General features: G+C 34.1%; 3 protein-coding genes across 5 annotated transcripts; 1 reads left to right on the forward strand and 2 right to left on the reverse strand.

Moving 5' to 3' along the window:
* The first annotated feature begins 996 nt into the window (after positions 1-996).
* LOC107011041 (pentatricopeptide repeat-containing protein At4g01990, mitochondrial-like) lies at positions 997-3,948 on the forward strand. The gene is made up of 2 exons (XM_015210360.2): positions 997-1,319; positions 2,573-3,948. The coding sequence occupies exons 1-2, from the start codon at positions 1,050-1,052 to the stop codon at positions 3,725-3,727; spliced, it is 1,425 nt and encodes a 474-aa protein (XP_015065846.1). The 5' UTR covers positions 997-1,049; the 3' UTR covers positions 3,728-3,948.
* Positions 3,949-4,151: 203 nt separating this feature from the next.
* LOC107008411 lies at positions 4,152-10,476 on the reverse strand. Of its 2 annotated transcripts, none has more exons than XM_015207439.2 (8): positions 10,061-10,476; positions 9,923-9,990; positions 6,385-6,451; positions 6,094-6,248; positions 5,941-6,011; positions 5,102-5,170; positions 4,882-4,982; positions 4,152-4,590 (listed from the first exon to the last, which is right to left on the reverse strand). In XM_015207439.2, exons 1-8 carry the CDS (start codon positions 10,319-10,321, stop codon positions 4,300-4,302), a joined length of 1,083 nt encoding a protein of 360 aa, XP_015062925.1. In that variant the 5' UTR covers positions 10,322-10,476; the 3' UTR covers positions 4,152-4,299. The 2 variants fall into 2 exon arrangements, with proteins under 2 accessions (XP_015062925.1, XP_015062927.1); XM_015207441.2 differs by lacking the exons at positions 9,923-9,990; positions 10,061-10,476 and adding exons at positions 7,002-7,093; positions 7,181-7,569.
* A 3,158-nt stretch (positions 10,477-13,634) lies between these two features.
* Positions 13,635-17,393, reverse strand: LOC107013235 (acyl-CoA-binding domain-containing protein 5-like). Of its 2 annotated transcripts, none has more exons than XM_015213196.2 (9): positions 17,036-17,393; positions 15,815-16,342; positions 15,659-15,724; positions 15,362-15,528; positions 15,122-15,278; positions 14,941-15,034; positions 14,461-14,846; positions 14,265-14,369; positions 13,635-14,177 (listed from the first exon to the last, which is right to left on the reverse strand). In XM_015213196.2, the coding sequence occupies exons 1-9, from the start codon at positions 17,186-17,188 to the stop codon at positions 13,869-13,871; spliced, it is 1,965 nt and encodes a 654-aa protein (XP_015068682.1). In that variant the 5' UTR covers positions 17,189-17,393; the 3' UTR covers positions 13,635-13,868. The 2 variants fall into 2 exon arrangements, with proteins under 2 accessions (XP_015068682.1, XP_027773393.1); XM_027917592.1 differs by lacking the exon at positions 17,036-17,393 and adding an exon at positions 16,723-16,773.
* Between the last annotated feature and the right edge of the window lie 493 nt (positions 17,394-17,886).

A 17,886-nucleotide genomic window follows, 5' to 3' on the forward strand; every position in this document is an offset into this window, starting at 1 on the left:
TTAATTAATTTTATAAAATAACCAATCAAACTATACCATTAACAACCCCAACTACTAGGGATACATGGGTGGACTATATAATCTATTACTAGTAGAGCAAGACTTGTGAGTTGAAATTTATGTAACTCATTTCTACAGCAATATCAAGTTAACATATATTTTCTCCGTTTCATTTTATGTGACAATATTTAATTCGGTATGGAGTTTAAGAAATAATGAAGATTTTAAAATGTTTATCGAATTGGTCTTCAGAAAAGTAAACTCACCTTTCTCTCTTCTCATAAATGTATTACAATACTTAAGTGAGACCAACAAGGGTAAAAGAGGAATTGTATCTTTAAATACTTACCATATAAAGAAATATGACATTCTTTTTGAGACTGACCAAAAAGGAAATGGTGCCATATAAAATGAGACGGAGGAAGTAATAATAATTAAACTCACAATCACATATTATATAAAATATTTAATGAATTTTTTGACACAATTATTGATTTGTATCATTTCATTTGAGCATATTATACGCTCATAGTTTACAATAATAAATTCAATTACAATGATAAATAGACAATGACCACATTGCTAGGATTTCTCAAAAATTTGTATTGACATATAAATCTTATATCGATTCTTACTTAGGATTATAAGATTTTAGAAAATGTAAAGTTTTGAAGCAAAAGTACGAATGTGGTTGAATTTGAATGAATGGGTATCACATAAATGTTTTTTTTATTTTTACCATTTTTGAATGAATTTCAAATGATTGAATATTTATCCAGATATATTTTTTTCATGTGATTTAAGATTTAACAATCTCTTCAAAAATTTATGATTGAATATTTATTGAGATGCTTAAAAACTTTTTTAATATATAAATTTTATGTTTAATATAATATAATTAAAAAATTGAAAGTTTTTAAAATTCACGTTGGTTACTTTCCACAAACGCAAAATGGTGTCGTATTGGCAATTTTTTGTATTGTTTTTCAATTTTTTGTTTCTTAGTTATAAACCCTAGTTAAACCCTTTCTTCTTCATCCACAAAAGAAATGGTGAGCAGAGCTATCTGTTTGAAGCTTCTCCGATCAACGACTTATCGCCGATGTTTCTCAACAGAAACGGCGGCCATCAGCCAAAGAAAACGAATAAGCGACGGTCGCCGGAAATTGTCGGACCTTATCAATAGAGCAGACTCTGAATCCAACATTAAAGATACTTTAAACAAATTGGATAACGAAGGGGAATCCATACAAAAGATAGACATTATTGGCTGTATCAACAATCTCCGTAGAACCGATAGGTTTGATCTTGCCCTTCAGGTATCTATCTTTCATCTCCGAGCATGCTTTTTTCTTTCTCAAGTAACTCAATTAAGTATTTACCATTATAAAGTTTACATTTTCCATGGAGATGTTTTTCCTGCAAATTGTTTTTTCATTTCCACTGTTTGGTTGTTCAATGATAAATGTTTATTATGATTATTTAAGATTGATAGTAATGTCGAAGTGTTGATTGGATTGGTGAAGCATACGAAGGATACAAAGAAAAAAATGGCTTCCACAAATCATTTAGTGTTTTCCAATTGAGTTTTCCTTGAAACATTTTGTGTTACAAATTTGTGATTTTTTTCTAGTTCTTCATTGCTTTTTTCTTTGTTTGCGATTCACAGTGCTTTTGTCAAACATTCATTACACTAACAATAGTTGGAGTCTCAAATAAATATGCTTGTTGACTTACTGTTTCCAATAGAACTTTTTTGCTTCAGATAGTAATTCCTTAACCTGCCACAAATCTCTCATTAGCAAGATATAAATCAAGTAAATTTCGCTCATAAACTACTGTGCCTAGTCAACTAGGAGTACAAACTTGTACTCCAACTAAAAGTGGAAACTGGGGAATATTCTATGACTTGCATTGTGTCAATGCATTTGTGAAACTATTTTGGAATTGAACCTCGATTTGACCAGAATGGAAAACGGAAGTGATTGACAAAGAACAACTATACACTTGGTGTAATCCCACAAGTAGACTTTGAAAAGCTTGAGTGTTTCAATCCTGACTCACATAAAAGAGAGTAGTCATTCTCTTTGCCACATCAACATCTAGGGGTAAAGACTATCAAAGAGCCAAGTTCAGGGGTAATCAAGAATACTGATAGTTTAAGCTATATCCTTTATGTGTCATAATCTGAACTTGAGTTGACATACAAATTTGTTGCTCGTATTGTTGTGTTTTTTATTTAGTGTCTTGGGCTTGACAAGTTAATAATGAATGAATATGCTATGATTGGGCAAATAGTTGTTTCATAATCACAGCAGAAGACTTGTTTGTATTGGCTTTAGTTTAATTTTATAGACTGTCTGCTGTATTCAATGGCTCTAGCCAATTCAATTCAATGACCCTTGTTTGAATTGGCTATATTACGTGACTGCTGCTATTCAAACTATTCTTGTTTGATGAATCATATAATAGTCTTATCGAAGCTGATCTCCTTTTCTTTTCCCCTTCGATTACATAAGCTGCTATTTTTGTCTTGGACATATTGTCTTAATCATTAAACTTCCAAATGCAGCTGTCTGAATGGATGGAAAGCAGCAAAATTATGATCAGCAATGGTGATCGGGCAATACGGATACACCTTCTTGCCAACACAAAGGGAACAGATTCAGCCGAAATGTATTTTGACAGCCTGCAAGAATCTGAAAAAACTAGTAAGACCTATGGAGCACTTCTCAGCTCTTATTGCAGGCAGAAAATGTTTGATAAAGTGTCAAAGCTTTTTGAGAAGATGAAGGAGCTTAATTTTACATCTACTTTAAATTATAACAATGTGATATCTCTTTATTTAAGAAGTGGTCAGCCTGAAAAAGTCTCTGCACTGGTTCAAGAAATGGAGCAGAGAAATATTGCAGTTGATATATTCACCTATAATCAGTTGATGAACAGTTATGCTTTAGTGAAGGATATAGTATCAGTTGAGGCTGTTCTTGAAAAGATGGAAAAGCATCAGGTAAAGTTTGACTGGCTCACATATGGAAACCTAGCTGGGATATATATCAATAACGGCTACGTTGATAAGGCGAATGATATTCTCCAAAAGATGGAGAAAATGAAAGATATGCATGACCGTGAAGCTTTCCATACCTTAATCACATTATATCAGAAAACATCTAATCCATCAGGAGTCAATCGCTCATGGGAATTATTAAAGTCAGTTTTCCCAACTCCCAGCAAGTTTAGCTATCTCATCGTGCTTTTGGCTCTATCCAAACTGGGGGACTCGGAAACCCTTGAGAAACGTTTTAGAGAATGGGAGTCACATTGTAAATTCTTTGACATCAGAGTTTCAAATGTGATGATGGAGTCCTATCTTGACAGAAATATGATCGAAGAAGCAAATTTGCTTTATGAGAATGTGTTGAAGCAAGGCGTTGAACCCAACTTAAGGACTTACGATGCATTCACAAATTTCTATATAAAAAATTCGCAGATAGACTCTGCTCTGAAGTATTTGGAGATGGGTGCCAGCAAGGCAAATCCTAAGAAAAAAGTTTGGTTTCCTAAGGATGAATCCATCAAGATGTTTCTTGCTTATTTTGAGGACAGTAATGATCCTGTTAGAGCTGAGAAGTTCTGTGAGATTATGAAGAAGATTAATCGCCTCGATTCCAGTGTTTATGACTCTCTTCTACGCACAAACTCTGCAGCCTCTGAAGTGGAACTATGAACCCCTTCATGCTCTTGAGGAAAACATGAGAGGCAAGTGGTATGGAATCTGTCGATCTCGCTCTACATTTGCCATGTTGCTATTTTTTTCATGCTCTTTGTACTTTACATTATTTAAGAACCTTACCAAGAGAGTTATGTCAGCTCACTAGTATTTCTCGCCCATTTTCAGTGCGGATAAAACTGCGTACCTAAGATGCTCTAATAAATTAAAAATCGCGATATCAAAACAAAAGGACAATATATACACTATTAACATATAGCTTGCAATGTTTGATGATTAGTGAACATTTTCATTTTCTTGACATTCTATTCTATATGCTGGAGTTGGAAATGTGTGGTACTAGATGTGACAAAACTAGCACATGAAATTATAGCGTTCAACTTGGGACTTCGGTGTGGCCAAGTTCAAAAAAAATTCAGTATAAAAGTAAAACAAAATAGAGTCATCTCCTAATGAAATTGCAAATAGACTAAATTCTGTCACTCTATGAGTATAAGATATGCGCTTATTACAAAAGAATATTCCATGGCCATCCCTCTATGTAAAAATAAAAAAAGGTAAAGACAAGACTAAAGATCAATGGGTTGAAAAGAGATGGCATTTTTCTTATGAACCCAATAAGCAACAAAAAAGGATACGCCAAATGAAACAACAGATAACAGAAAAGCAAAACCATTGGCAGCGTCCCAAGAGCTTCTTGATACCACTTTGATGCCTGCAGATGAACCAGGAGGAACATCTAGAGGTACCCAGTCACAACCAATCGTGTAATGTCCTGATCCGTGCCATGGATTTCCATCCTCCGGATACCAAAATGCAGCTGAAAACTTGCTTGACTGACCGATAGTGAATTGCACATCCTGCATCCCGACAGCAAACTTAATTAGTGCAGCCCTTTTAAACACATACTATTTTCTATTCAGCTGCTAATAAAGTGGGGAAAGCATGAAACAGCATGCCAACGGATGTTTTAACAAGTGACTATTGACAATGTGGAATTGAACTTTTTGTCCTTTTCTGTCTCATTGACGATGTTTACATACACCTAGGACTTTTTTGGTGTTTATATTTAATGCTGAGGTTTCTAATGTATGACAACATTATCGATAACGTAAGCCTCAGAGACTAAACACATCAGGATGATAGACTACCTGCTGAAGACGATCCATGGTTCTCAGAGCCCTAGAAAATTCAAAATAGAATGTTCCCTTCTGACCCTTTGTTGAATAAGGACTGTCTTCCTCAGAATAACCTGTCAACACAAGTTCATTTAAGAAATGAAGATGCCAGAAGAAGAATCAACTTTATAGTATCATAAAGAAGGAGCACTGATGAAACCCATGCTGATTTGACAAGGGTGAAAGATGTCACCTGAATGGGTACTGAAACTGCTATGCCACCATGCACCCCTCCAGTCATTCTGGGCAGATGTATCATTTCCTAAGAACAAAAATTAAGGGTAAGTACAAACAGACTCGAGCCAAAACTCGCATGTCAATAAATGTTGTGTCCTGCTTATAGATATAGCAGAAACAAGATCGCCAAAATCACAAGAATGAAGGCATGCATATCATAGTTGAAGAAGACACCACAAACATGTGTGCGTTAAAGTCCTCTTTCTTAATAGACCACTTCTAAGTCAACAAGCAGGGACTAGGATGAATTCAAGATTTTCTCTTCCTTCAACCTCTTAGAAAATATGTCTGTTTGATCATCCATCTGATATTACATTTCCACCATCGCAACAACAAAGGTAGACCGTGATATTACATTTCTACCAGGGTAGCAACCAGATTTAGAAATACGATCTGATATTTTTTTCCATCATTCAATTTATATGCTATATATATAATTCATTAAAATGTAATTTCTTTTTTAGTTGCATCTCATAGAACAGACACCAAGTCTTTGGGTGCATGGTAAGTTCCAATGAAATAAAAGAGAACAAAACAACAGACAAGAAACAACCCTACATGGTTACTGTTATAGATCCGCAAAAATGAACCACAAGTATTAAGGTCAGCTGTAAATTTTGTAACCTCGGTACTTGCATCAGTCAAATGTTTCTTTCTATTCCTTTTCTCCATTTGCTTCTATCCCCAATTACGAAGGACAATCAAGATCCAAGTATTAATTGATAGGTGATCAGTATAATACTCTAGTACACGTTCCAGAGTTTGAGTGCCAAATAACTCGAATGACATTCTTACCTGTAGAACTAACCCCATCCAAATTCATACAGTGTGGGCTCCAAGCATATAAATCGACTAGATGACCAAATCTGTTGACAATGTGAACATAGTAAAGATAAGTTGGAGAATTCTGTAAAAGTGTATAAACAAGATAATTGTATAAAAATTTACCTGTCTCCCCCATTACCATCTCTGTTGTCGACTGGGTTTCCACCATACAATCTGCCAGGGATAGCATTTCCAATTGAGAAGTGCATGATATCGACTTCGTGCCCACGACAAGTTTTTTTGTTGCATGCATCAGGTGATTGCTTACACCCACCCATCTATTCCAACAATTTAATCCACATTTTAGGCAATAAAAGATATCAAACAGAAACACAAGAAAGCTGTATTTTCCTTTTCTGGATAGACACATTTGCAGCAGTTAGCATAACCCGTAAACAAACGAGCACAACTTACACTATGATATGTGGCACTCTCACCAACATGAAACATCAGTGCTACAGATGGGCAATTATTGTCATTTCTGCATCATTAAAAAGAAATCCTAAGTACGGTGGCATGAAATAAACAATATACCATGATTAAGTTGATAACATGTTACATCTGTTTTACAAGTACCATAAAAAAAAATATGAAGTCAGTAACTCAGACACAAAACATAAAGAGCTAACAATCACAAAATATAGGCAGTTACCCACTCATGTAACACAGCGGAACTTGTGATGAAAGCATGAAACAAGTCAGACCAGTTTCAATCCCCAGGATGTGCACATCTGATACCTCAGTTTAATAGAGAGGAAGAAATTAAAGGTGCATGCCTTTTGGTCAAATAATTTATGTAGGATGATAACATGTGTTTTTCCATGCATTACATTTCAGAAATTCTGTTGTATGTTCACACAAAATGAGATAGAATATCCATTATTTCTATGTAGACACAATGCAGACACCTCCTTTAAGCAGTTTTACAAGTTTCAATTATCTTGGCCTAACTACATGCACTTCATCCCACAAAGAAGAAAGTTATTCAATAAAAAACAAAATCTTCCCCTTAAGAATCAAAAAGTATATACCGTGTGCACATAGTTTTAAGATGTGATTGACCAGGCTTGATGAAAAATAAGGAAAGAAAGTACTCGTGAAGGTTCTGCAATATTTGAGTTGGCTGCAAGTATTATTAAAAATGATTGTTAAAAGGTGTAAGGAAGATTAGTTAAATAGCCTTCTCAAAAAAAAAAAGAGATTAGTTTACCGTCAATATTAGGATGACTTGAGAAAGGAAAGAAGAAGCCGAGCTTAAACTGATTAGGTAACTGCCCACATTACATACTGAGAATGACGTATTGTACATATTTAATGTCACTAATTATAGGCTATAAGCATGAACTAAAAACAACCGCCAAAAAGAGGAGAAGATTCAAGTATTTGAGTTTATGAGACCTAGAAGAGGTCTATGTATGGATTTGGCAGTTGGATTCATCACTTTTCTTTTAGATAAGTAGGATTCATTGTCACATCGATCTCATGATTCAGGAATATGGTTTGTAGTATGGGCTCGGGTGTCAATATGTGGTTGATAGATGTATAATATTTTTGGTGTGTGTACAAACTTCAAAATGGAAACTTAAAACCTAGTCAAACTATTGTTGTCGTCCATATTTGTAGTCCATACATCCCATGTGAACTAGCTGAATCCGGTATGCATCTCATACCGACACCTACAATCACACCCACACCCAAGTCAAGTAAGATTGGAACAGGTGGTTGGGCAAGTTGAATGATCCATGTGAAATAAGGAAGAAGTTTGTCATTAATTTTATATTTATATCTATAGAATTCCTATAAAGAGGGAGGGCTATTTATATCTTTTTTATGCCTCAAAAGTTTCATAAAAGGACGCAAAAAAAGGGAGCAGCGTAATGTGACAAATTCTTTAAGGACTGAAAACAAAAAATAGTGATTCAACTTATAACATCAATGAAAACCATAAATGTCGGATGTAAAAGAAGAAAAAATCCCAACATGCCTTCAGACATCAATTTTCCAGTGGTTCTTTTTTGGATAATGAAGTAATCCAGTGAGTGAGAATTCTGATACAAAAACCATCTCTTGCATTTGTGATAAATCAAAAGAACAAATAAGTTACGATCATATTTCATAACAACAGTTGCAGAAGATAGTAGCCATGAGTAATGACTTCAGGATGATTAGGCATGCGCACATAATGACTTATTGAGAAAATGCATGAGTCTTTATACCAAAAAAGGAGAAAAAGATCATCCTCACTTTTCCTTTTTGTATAAAACATACCAATAGTCTCTATTCTACAGTCTTTTTCAACTCTATAGCAATATCCATCACATTATTTGAGACAATGATTATGTGATAAAAGTATACCAGTGCAGATAGAAATGATCTGCTAGGGCACATGCTTGCAGTAATTGTTGACTGACCGTGATGGAAGGCTCTTCGACAATGTTACAGAAAATATAATGTTTCCCCCCACCCCAACCTTGAAAGGGTAATATAGTATACCTAGATTTTTAGCCTATGTAAGTTCATATTAGTCAAACCGTTAGAAGTAAATAAAGCACATTTTCCATGCATCACCTCATCTTACAACCTTCCACTTTGGACCACAGTTTTCAGGAAATTCACTCACTAATACCACTTGAATGCTACCTTAAATTTATTTGGGCAAATGTCAAGCACAGTCAACTTTTTGGCTCAGTCATCTTGTTCTCGTCTTTATCCTAAACATTGCCTCATGCTAATACACTAGTCTTTTTCCATATGTTTTAGTTCATTTCAAACTTAACTAGACCTAAGAAAATCTTCCCCACTTAAGCTCAATCCAGTGTGACTTTCTTTTTTTATTATTTCAGAAGTTCATCTCTAACTCCCAAATCTGGCTTCCCTTCTTCCCAACCACAACTAGGGAATAGTGCACATCCTTGCAATCAAAACCTTACATGTCAATATTGAATAACCCTTAAAAACCACAACTAGGGAATAGTGCACATCCTTGCCATCAAAACCTTACATGTCAATATCGAATAACCCTCAAAATCACGATTTTTCACAAATTTAGGTAGAAAATAATGTAAACCTGACAGATCCTTCATTTTATTCAGAACAGCACAGAGGATATAACTCATGAGGTGAGGATTGCCCAAGACTATATAAGGAGACAAGAAACTATTCCCTCAACCAGTGTGGGACAATGTAATAGAGGTGAAAGAGGAAGTAAGGGGGCGATCATATGACATCTTTATGATGCATGAATAGGGAAAGGAGGAGGGAGGCACCCTGTTTATGCAATATCATTTCTACAGCCGTGTTGACGGAAATATGTTTTCCTCTTATTCCTGATTAGTTTGACTTTAACAATTTTCATTTATCTGTTTCCTAATTGATTTACAATTTCATTGAGTTCAATTTAGGAATTTGTTGAACAAAAAGAATTCATAAGACGTCTCTTTTTCCCTAAAAACAGAGCAAGCTACAAGATATATTAAAATCATTAAACTTCTAATTAAGGAGTTTACCCTTCGCTAACGACTTTCATAGTAGAGCTATTTTTAATTAAGAAGAAATCCATTAGAATAACTTACACAAATTTGTTTTTCAAGTGTCTTTCAGCAAAAAAAATCTATATTGGGAAGTCTCTCAAACCCAAGGGGTAGCATTGCATAGATTCACAGACATCAAAAGAAAGGTAACTTCAAATTTCTAAAGAAGCATGAAATCCCTTTAGGATTTAGCATGTTAAAGAAAGAAACGAGAAACTACACCACCGATGATGTTACCTCAATGCCAACTACGGTATGTAATTTAATAATCAATTTTCCAATAAGCAACAGTCTAAAAACAGGAATAGATCCCAGCACAAAGAACATACAGTGGTCACTAAATAAATCCCAAAATCCCACAAGTAACATAATGTACTTAAATTGAACAAAAAGATAGGTAATTATTGAGAGCATTTACTCACCCTTTCTTGTATACATATTCTCCATCTACTTGCAACAAAAAGTAGACATCTTTCCCATCGTGTAAAGCCTAATCAAAATCAAGTAAGTAACCCAAGAAAACAAATCAAGGAAATCATTGTAGAAGAATCGAATAATACCTTAACGGTCATTTTTCCCCCTTTGTATTCATGGTCATGATCTGGGTCAAGAGCAGGAAGGAGAGAAAACTCAAATCCTTCAATATTTTCCCAATCATCAGCGTGTCCATCAAGGGTTACGACTCCAGGCCTGAACTCCGCAGAAATACGGGATACTTCATCGGTTTCGCAATGCCAGTTGCCGGATTCTTGATGGGAAGAGACGAATTGGATCCCAATTGAGAATAATAAGAAGACTGATAGGAACAGGGATTGCTCCATTTGTCGTGGAAATAGAAGATTGTGTGTGTTAGCAGTAATGGGGTTTTGGATAAATCAAGAGTTGACTCGACTCAGTAGAACCGGCTGCCATGGAAGAAGATGGACGTTAATTTAGAGTAGTAGTACAAAGGGACAAAACGTTCAATGTTTGTACTACATCTGTCATTTCTCGGATCTTTCCTTTTAATAATTTCCTGATAATACGTATTAAAAAAATTATAAATAAGCATATAATTTTATTAATTCGAACTTTAAAAAATTAAAATGTAAACACTTTAAAAAAGAATTCATTGCAATGATAATATAGAAATAATTTAATTTACATTTTCTTAATTTAGTAAAGTGGACAAGTAATATGAGACATTTAGTAAGATAATCAGCCAATATGAGATACGGGGAGTATTTTTTAAGACCAACCATCAGATCGTCCTCTAATAATTTAAGCTAACGTCTAGTCATAGATTGTCAAATATTCTTGGCAAATATTATTTGGGTAAAATTCAACCATGTGTTTCGTCATAATATTTGAAAAATATATTTCTCATAAAGTTTAAAAACTATCAAAACTAACCATGTGTTTGTATTATTGGTCAATTAGATCTTCATTGCAACAAATAACAAGTAATGACCATAATACTAGAGCAATGTGGTAATTTGAAGCAAGTGCAACCTATATCATTCCATACATCAAAAAATAAATGAAGCACATGACTTTGTTACCGTGAGATGATTGTTTGTCATTTCCATCCACAATTATATCATCACTTTCATATTCACTGAATATTTCATCACTACTTAGGTTTTACGTAAAAAATTATGTAATACAAACAAACAACTACTATAAGGGTGTTTTTGTAAAAGATAACAGTTTGATGTAAATTTTCAATTTTCAAAGATTCCAAATAATGAGACTTGATCCAAATAGTAGAAAAAACTAGTGTTTGAAAATTTGAAATATTTTGCTAATAATGGCCAATTGTATAGACAAACACTTTTGCCAAATTTTTTCTCAAATATTATTTGAAAAATCTATAGCGAAACGGATAAATATAGACAAAACGAACCTTCATAAACAAAAAGTTGTTGCAACATTAATACATTCAATCAGAAGTTTTAGCTAGATTTTAAAATGTTCTTACAAGTTGGTATAATTTAAATTACTTGTATTAGATACACCATCAATATAAATAACTTTTATATAACTTCAACTCGTTTTAAATTGTGGTGTTTGATATTTGGTAGCATTTCCACCTGCAACATCAAAGGATGCAATTATTTCTCTTCTTTTCTATTAAACATTTTACCCCCATTTTTTTATTTTTTTATTAGTATTATAAACATTTTTTTGCAAAAGAATAGATAACTAACTCATTTACAGGCTCCAGGCCCCAGGGAACATATTTAACGAAGGAAAAATTACATAAATTAATACATTTTAAAAAATAATTACTGATTTTAGCGATACTTTTTGTTTATTACCATTTATACCAATGCTTTGTTAAATTTGTAATATGTATTAAAAGTGAATTATGTATGCAATATATATGAATTATAATTGTTTTTTGAAATATATTATGTTTGTTTGGTAAAAAAATTGTCACATTGTATTATAAGTGTATTAAAATGTGTGATAAATATATTATTCATCATTAAAATTTGTATTATATGTGAATAATAAATTGTTCTTTGTAATATGTATTAAACTTGTATTATAAATGAATTAAAAGTGATCAAGTGAGGTAAAAATATTATTGCTATAAATGGTAAATATTTTTTTATTATAGTATATTTATGTAAGTTTCCCTTTAACGAATTACGGGCCAAGCTCCAAATGATTTGGGCTTCAACTAAAATGGCCCATCATCTACCAGAGGCCCACATAAAATGATGACAGTGGGCCCATTTAGCATTAAAGGGCCTTTATTTGCTTCCAATGGATACAGAGACCTTTTTATCCGGCCCAATCATAATGGGGCCCATAAAGCAAAAGAATCTTTTCTCCTTTTCCTTTATTTGGTATTAAATGAGTCATAAAGGCAAAAAAAGTACCTAAAAATGACGTAATAAAAAATATTTAAAAAATCAGTCAAGTACATGTCATGTTGAAAAGACATTTGAGTTAACGTACTTGAAATGAAAGAGTGTAAATCTGGCGGTGGTAAGATGACGTTGGAAAAAAGATCGGACGGCTGAGAATGACTGAAATTTTAGCAAAATCCCGCGGGAGGCACGGGAGCTTTATTAGTAAGAGAGAGAGAGAGAGATGGGACATGTCTCTGCGTGTGACTCTCAGTTAAAAAAAAACAGTCAGTACTGTCTTAATAATTTTTTTTCTTTTTCGTTTCAATTTATCTGATATCGAATTTAAAAAATTTATAATTTACATTTTAAAATAAGTTATAAAAAATATTTTTCATATTTTTACATGCCACATGCAAGTAGTACGGTTAAGATTTGAGAGGTCTTTTGACTTGTTCACAGTTTTACGTTGAATTACTATTTATTTTCCTTTCACTTGGCTTTGATATTTGAGTAGACACTCATCGGTCATCTCCATATGACCTAAGTGATGAGTTCGAGTCGTTTGGCTTTTTAATTGTTAACATTTGCATCTGGGCAAAGTTGTACTTGTATATATATTTATATGAAATTTTCGCAAACAGTAATTATAATAAATTTAATTATGATTCATAAATCATAATTATAGTTTATATATTTAAGGACTGTAGCTATGGTTTAAACTGCCTCCTTCGTATAATTCATGGGTGAATTTGTTTAATTCGTGGATGCATTTGTATAATTGAGTTATTTTTGTATAAACTCGAAATAACGAATTTATACCATTAGAAACATCTGAAATGTAAGCATTTATAGAAATTATATTATATAAATTTCAAAATATAAAACGCGCGAATTATAAAAAAACCAAAATGTTGAGCCGCATAATTATAGCTAAAAGTAGGTCGCGAATTATAATTAAGACAAACTATAACTATGATAACTAATTAACTAGTATATATTTACTTATACACGTAATTTTTCCTATAAAATATCATCGGAAACAACTTATCAGCACCGGGTGTTTACACCAAGCCAATGCAATTTTCATTATTATGTAATTTAATGAAGTAAAATGGACAATAAATTTCAACACACGACATACATGTATTGACTTGGTGTGAACACTCAGTGCGGGTAAGTTTAACCCCGTCTGAATATCACCTCCATCCCTAGTTTCTTTTTTAACATATACTATTATTACAGTAGTTCATATCTTACATCCAACATTAGTTAAAAATTGAAAGTATGCATGTTGTTGGTAAAAAAAAGAAATATTCACCTTGCAAAACTTAGCTTGAAATTACAGAAAGAGGATACATGTCTGCTTTAGATGAAAGGAGGTTTACTACAAGACTAAACTAATACTAACAAGATTAGATTGAAAGGAATACATAGAAAATGGATCCAATAATATATCTACCTTAATTAGCATGTACAAAAACACACACTCATGAGACTTTTCTAATTCTCTGTTGTTATCATTAATTTAAGTTTTTGCATTGCCACATCCTGGACCTCCTAGTGTGAGCACCACTCCTTCAAGTTCACTTCTTTTCTGTGTATCCTTGTCTAGTTGATGAGATGATCTCATCACTGATGATGTTGATCTTCTAATTGGTACTTTACCTATGCTCTGTCGTCCGAGTTCTGGAACTTGCAGTTGCACCAACTGCTGCTGCTGAGGTTGCCTTCGACATCCCAGACTTATATGATTCGCGTAGTTGACACCAATATGTCCCGGAGAGGGTGAAGGATTCTGACCAAGGACGGGTCCTCGTGGGACTAGATCAGGTGCCTTTTTTTATAACAAGAATCAAATGGATGATGAGTTTGAGGTGTACTAATTCACAATTTGGTTAAATTGAATGGTATATGAGCTTACCGGAGCAAACAGGACACCTCGAAAGATCTTTCCATTAACAATCGCAGTCATTAGATAACCAGAGTCAAATGCTCCATCGACTTTTCCTCGGATCTCAGCTCCAATCTGAGTAGTACGACATTAGGTTCTTATTCAACATAAAAGTTGGAAAATGCTACGATGACTCAACAAAATTTTGCTAACTTGAAAGGCGTACCAAGTTGTGGAATCGTCCAGGCTCTAAGGATTGGCATTGCACTTCCTGCTTATCCATAAGAACGGCGGCGGGTACATGTCCTGATGAGTTTGACGGATTTGATTGTTCTCGAAATAGTTGCAAATCATGAGGATTCCTTGCTATGACATTCCTCGGGTTTGGTTGGCAGTTGTTAGGGATCAAATGCTGCTGCCTTGCGAAAGGAAACCGATCTGATGCAGTTCCAGAACCAGAGACTTGCTTAATAGTACTCATTTCTACATCGGATTGGGACGGAGGAGAACAACGTTGAGACAGAGAAGGAGACTGATCTTCTTCTTGATCTGACTCCAGATTAAATATGTGTGAATTGTGACTCATTCTTCTCCTCTTTGGATGCAATGTGTCTTCCAAAATACATGAGAGTTATAAGTTAGTCATGCTTAGTTCATTTCTTGAAACTACTAGCTGCTAGCATGACAAAATCATTTCATAACCTACCAGAACTAAATCGAAAAGCTGCTTTTGATACGAACTCAAGTTCTTGAGATCCCATCGTTTGTATATCTTCCTTCTTTCCCCTACATATAGCTTCCTGCCAAATCAATTTATATGAATCAGAAAAATGATCTTGAATTGTTTAAATTCATGACAAAGGAATCAAGTTTTCGGTCTAGAATACCGAGCTATTGTCTCTTTCTCTCAGAAATCTTTTCTTATCATAATGACTTGTATTCCCAGAAACCCTGCCACCAGACAAGCTGCTAGTCCCATTAGGATATTCTACTCCAAACTGTAAGATAAGTAGCTCATTGAGTGGTCGCTCATCCTCGCCACACCTGCAAAGTTGAAGAAACAAATTTAAAGCTATACAATCTACTGAGATTAGGCAGGAAAAAATGGACTAAAGACAATGACATACCCTCCGTAGATTACAATATCCATGTTCCGGGAAGCAGCAGTATGAGAAAATCGCCCCTGTGGTTTTTGGCCCGTCACATCAAGCTGAGTCCATGAAGAATTTATCACATCAAGAACCCAAACATCATTGTAGTATTTCTTGTCTCCAACTCCACCAATCACATATACCTGTAGAACATCGAATTTCAACATCATTCTCCAGAGGATTGCTCACCGAAAATAAAGCTTTACTCCATTTGCACTACATACTAAAAACAAAGAGCCTAATAACTCAAAGGCTACAGCATTAGTTACTTGCCTTTGACCCAAAATTCACAGAGGCATGACCGGCTCGAGCACCAGGTGACGGTCCAAGAACATCCAGCTGGTAAGAAAGAGAACTAATTATCATCTAACATAATCTTTAGAACTCTACATCCAGACTGTGAATCAAGAAGAAGAATGAAGCTAGTACCTTTGACCACATTAGTGTATCCATATCAAGAACATCGACATCACCTTGATATCGGTCACCACAATCTCCGCCATATATAAAAAGCCTATTACCAATCGCAACAGCACTGTGGCTATCCCTAGGAACAGGCATTTCACCCCTCACTTCAGGAGAAGACCACCTCATAGTTTTGAGGTCCAAAACATGTAAATCATTCAAATAGTTTGCCTCACCTTCACCACTACCACCAAAGATTACTAATTTATCACCACCAACAAGAGTAGCCGTGTGACTTTCACGCGGTGAAGGTGGATTGCCTTGACATTCGAGTTGAGTCCATTCTTGGCTCCTGACATCCAATACATGAATATCATTGACCTTCCTTGAGCCATTTGTACCTCCAAACACCACCATCCTGTGACCAACAAGAACAGCACTGTGGCTATCTCTTGGCCCCGGTCCTTGTCCTGTTGTCACAAGAATGCTCCAAGCCATTGCCTCAAGATTTAGTACAAGTACATCACTAAAATGTAAGCCCCCGCGACATCCCTGAAACAGAGAAATACAATTTAATTAAGAATATATCAACCATAAATTTGTCTAGACATATCAACACTGCACCAAGAGCTCTCAGACTAATAATATGAAAGCAGTCTTTTTGATGAATATTAACAGATTAAGTTTCACCTTAACATAAATTCTTTAGTTTTAGCCAACACTTAAGTCCCAAAAAACTATTCAAGAACAGTGGGAAAAAAAAAACAAACAGCATGATCTCCACCAAACAATGAAATCTTTTACTTGATTTGTTGAAAATTTGAGTTACATCTTTAAATACTTCATGAAAAAGGCCTTAGTACATGTTTGGTCATGAAAAACATCAACAAATTCAGTTTCTCTAAATATAAAAATAGCAGAACAGACATAACCTAAAGCAAAATATGAAATTCTCCTTCACTTCATTTTTTTTCTCCTTTTAATGCATCACTCAGCATTTCACACATATGTAGTTGCTTTTTTTTTTTTTTATATATAAACATTACAAAAAACAAGAAGAAACAAATAGATACATACTACTAACATATATATAGGAAAACAAAAGTACAAACTTCAGAAAGAGTAGTTTCTAATAACCAAAAATATAACTACACAGTAACATGAAGCAAATGACAAAACTAAAACTCCCATTTCTTGAACATACAGTTCCAACTAATATTTCTGAAGAAGCTAATATAGACTTACCCCAAAAACATAGACAAATCCATTAGAGTTACAAGAAGAATGACCCCATCTCTCAGAAGGATGAACACCCATAACCTTTGGATATAACCACATTGGTTTCTTCTTCTGTAATAATGATACTGATACTGATACTTCACCACCTAAAGATCCCATTTTTATTTGCTCTGTCTTCTTTAATTACTACTAATAAAGTTGAAGATGAAAGAAAAAAGATTTTAAAAGAGAAAAAAAAAGGGAAAAGGGGTTGGGGGGTGGGGTGAGGGTGTAGTAGTACTAGTAGTAGTAATTAAGGGTCAAAGAGGACATGAACAAGGCAAGTGACATATCAACTATCAATGTCAAATGGACATGAAAAGATGGGCGCTTTCACGTCCAAATCACTGTGACACCAACAACAACACATTCAAAAGAGTGAATTGAAAAGAATATTTATTACTAGTACTAATAATCAAGTAAAGAAAATTACTCATTTTTTTACTATTTACACCTACTACCTATCTATGTATTACTACTAATGAATCTTTCTCTTTGTTGTTTTCCATATCTATTGCTTATATTGTGCTCTTTACTTTTTCACTTGTCTAACTCTAAATGATGGAGTTTTTGGGGCATTGCTCTGTGGCCCAACAACCAGTTTCCATCTCAAATAAGTTAGCAATGGGTAATATGATTTGTTACGTACGGTAATAAAAATAGATTTTACTGATAATAAATATATGTACATTAATAAAAAATGAAAAAATTTAACGTTGTTATAGATTTACGAAAGGTGTTGATTGTCATACAAAATGTATGTTTAGTGGTGATTAAATTATTGTTATTAATTAACTTATCGTTAAAAATTATTTTTG

This window comes from Solanum pennellii, chromosome 1 (genome assembly GCF_001406875.1).
Source record: "Solanum pennellii chromosome 1, SPENNV200".
Classification (NCBI taxonomy): Eukaryota; Viridiplantae; Streptophyta; class Magnoliopsida; order Solanales; family Solanaceae; genus Solanum; species Solanum pennellii.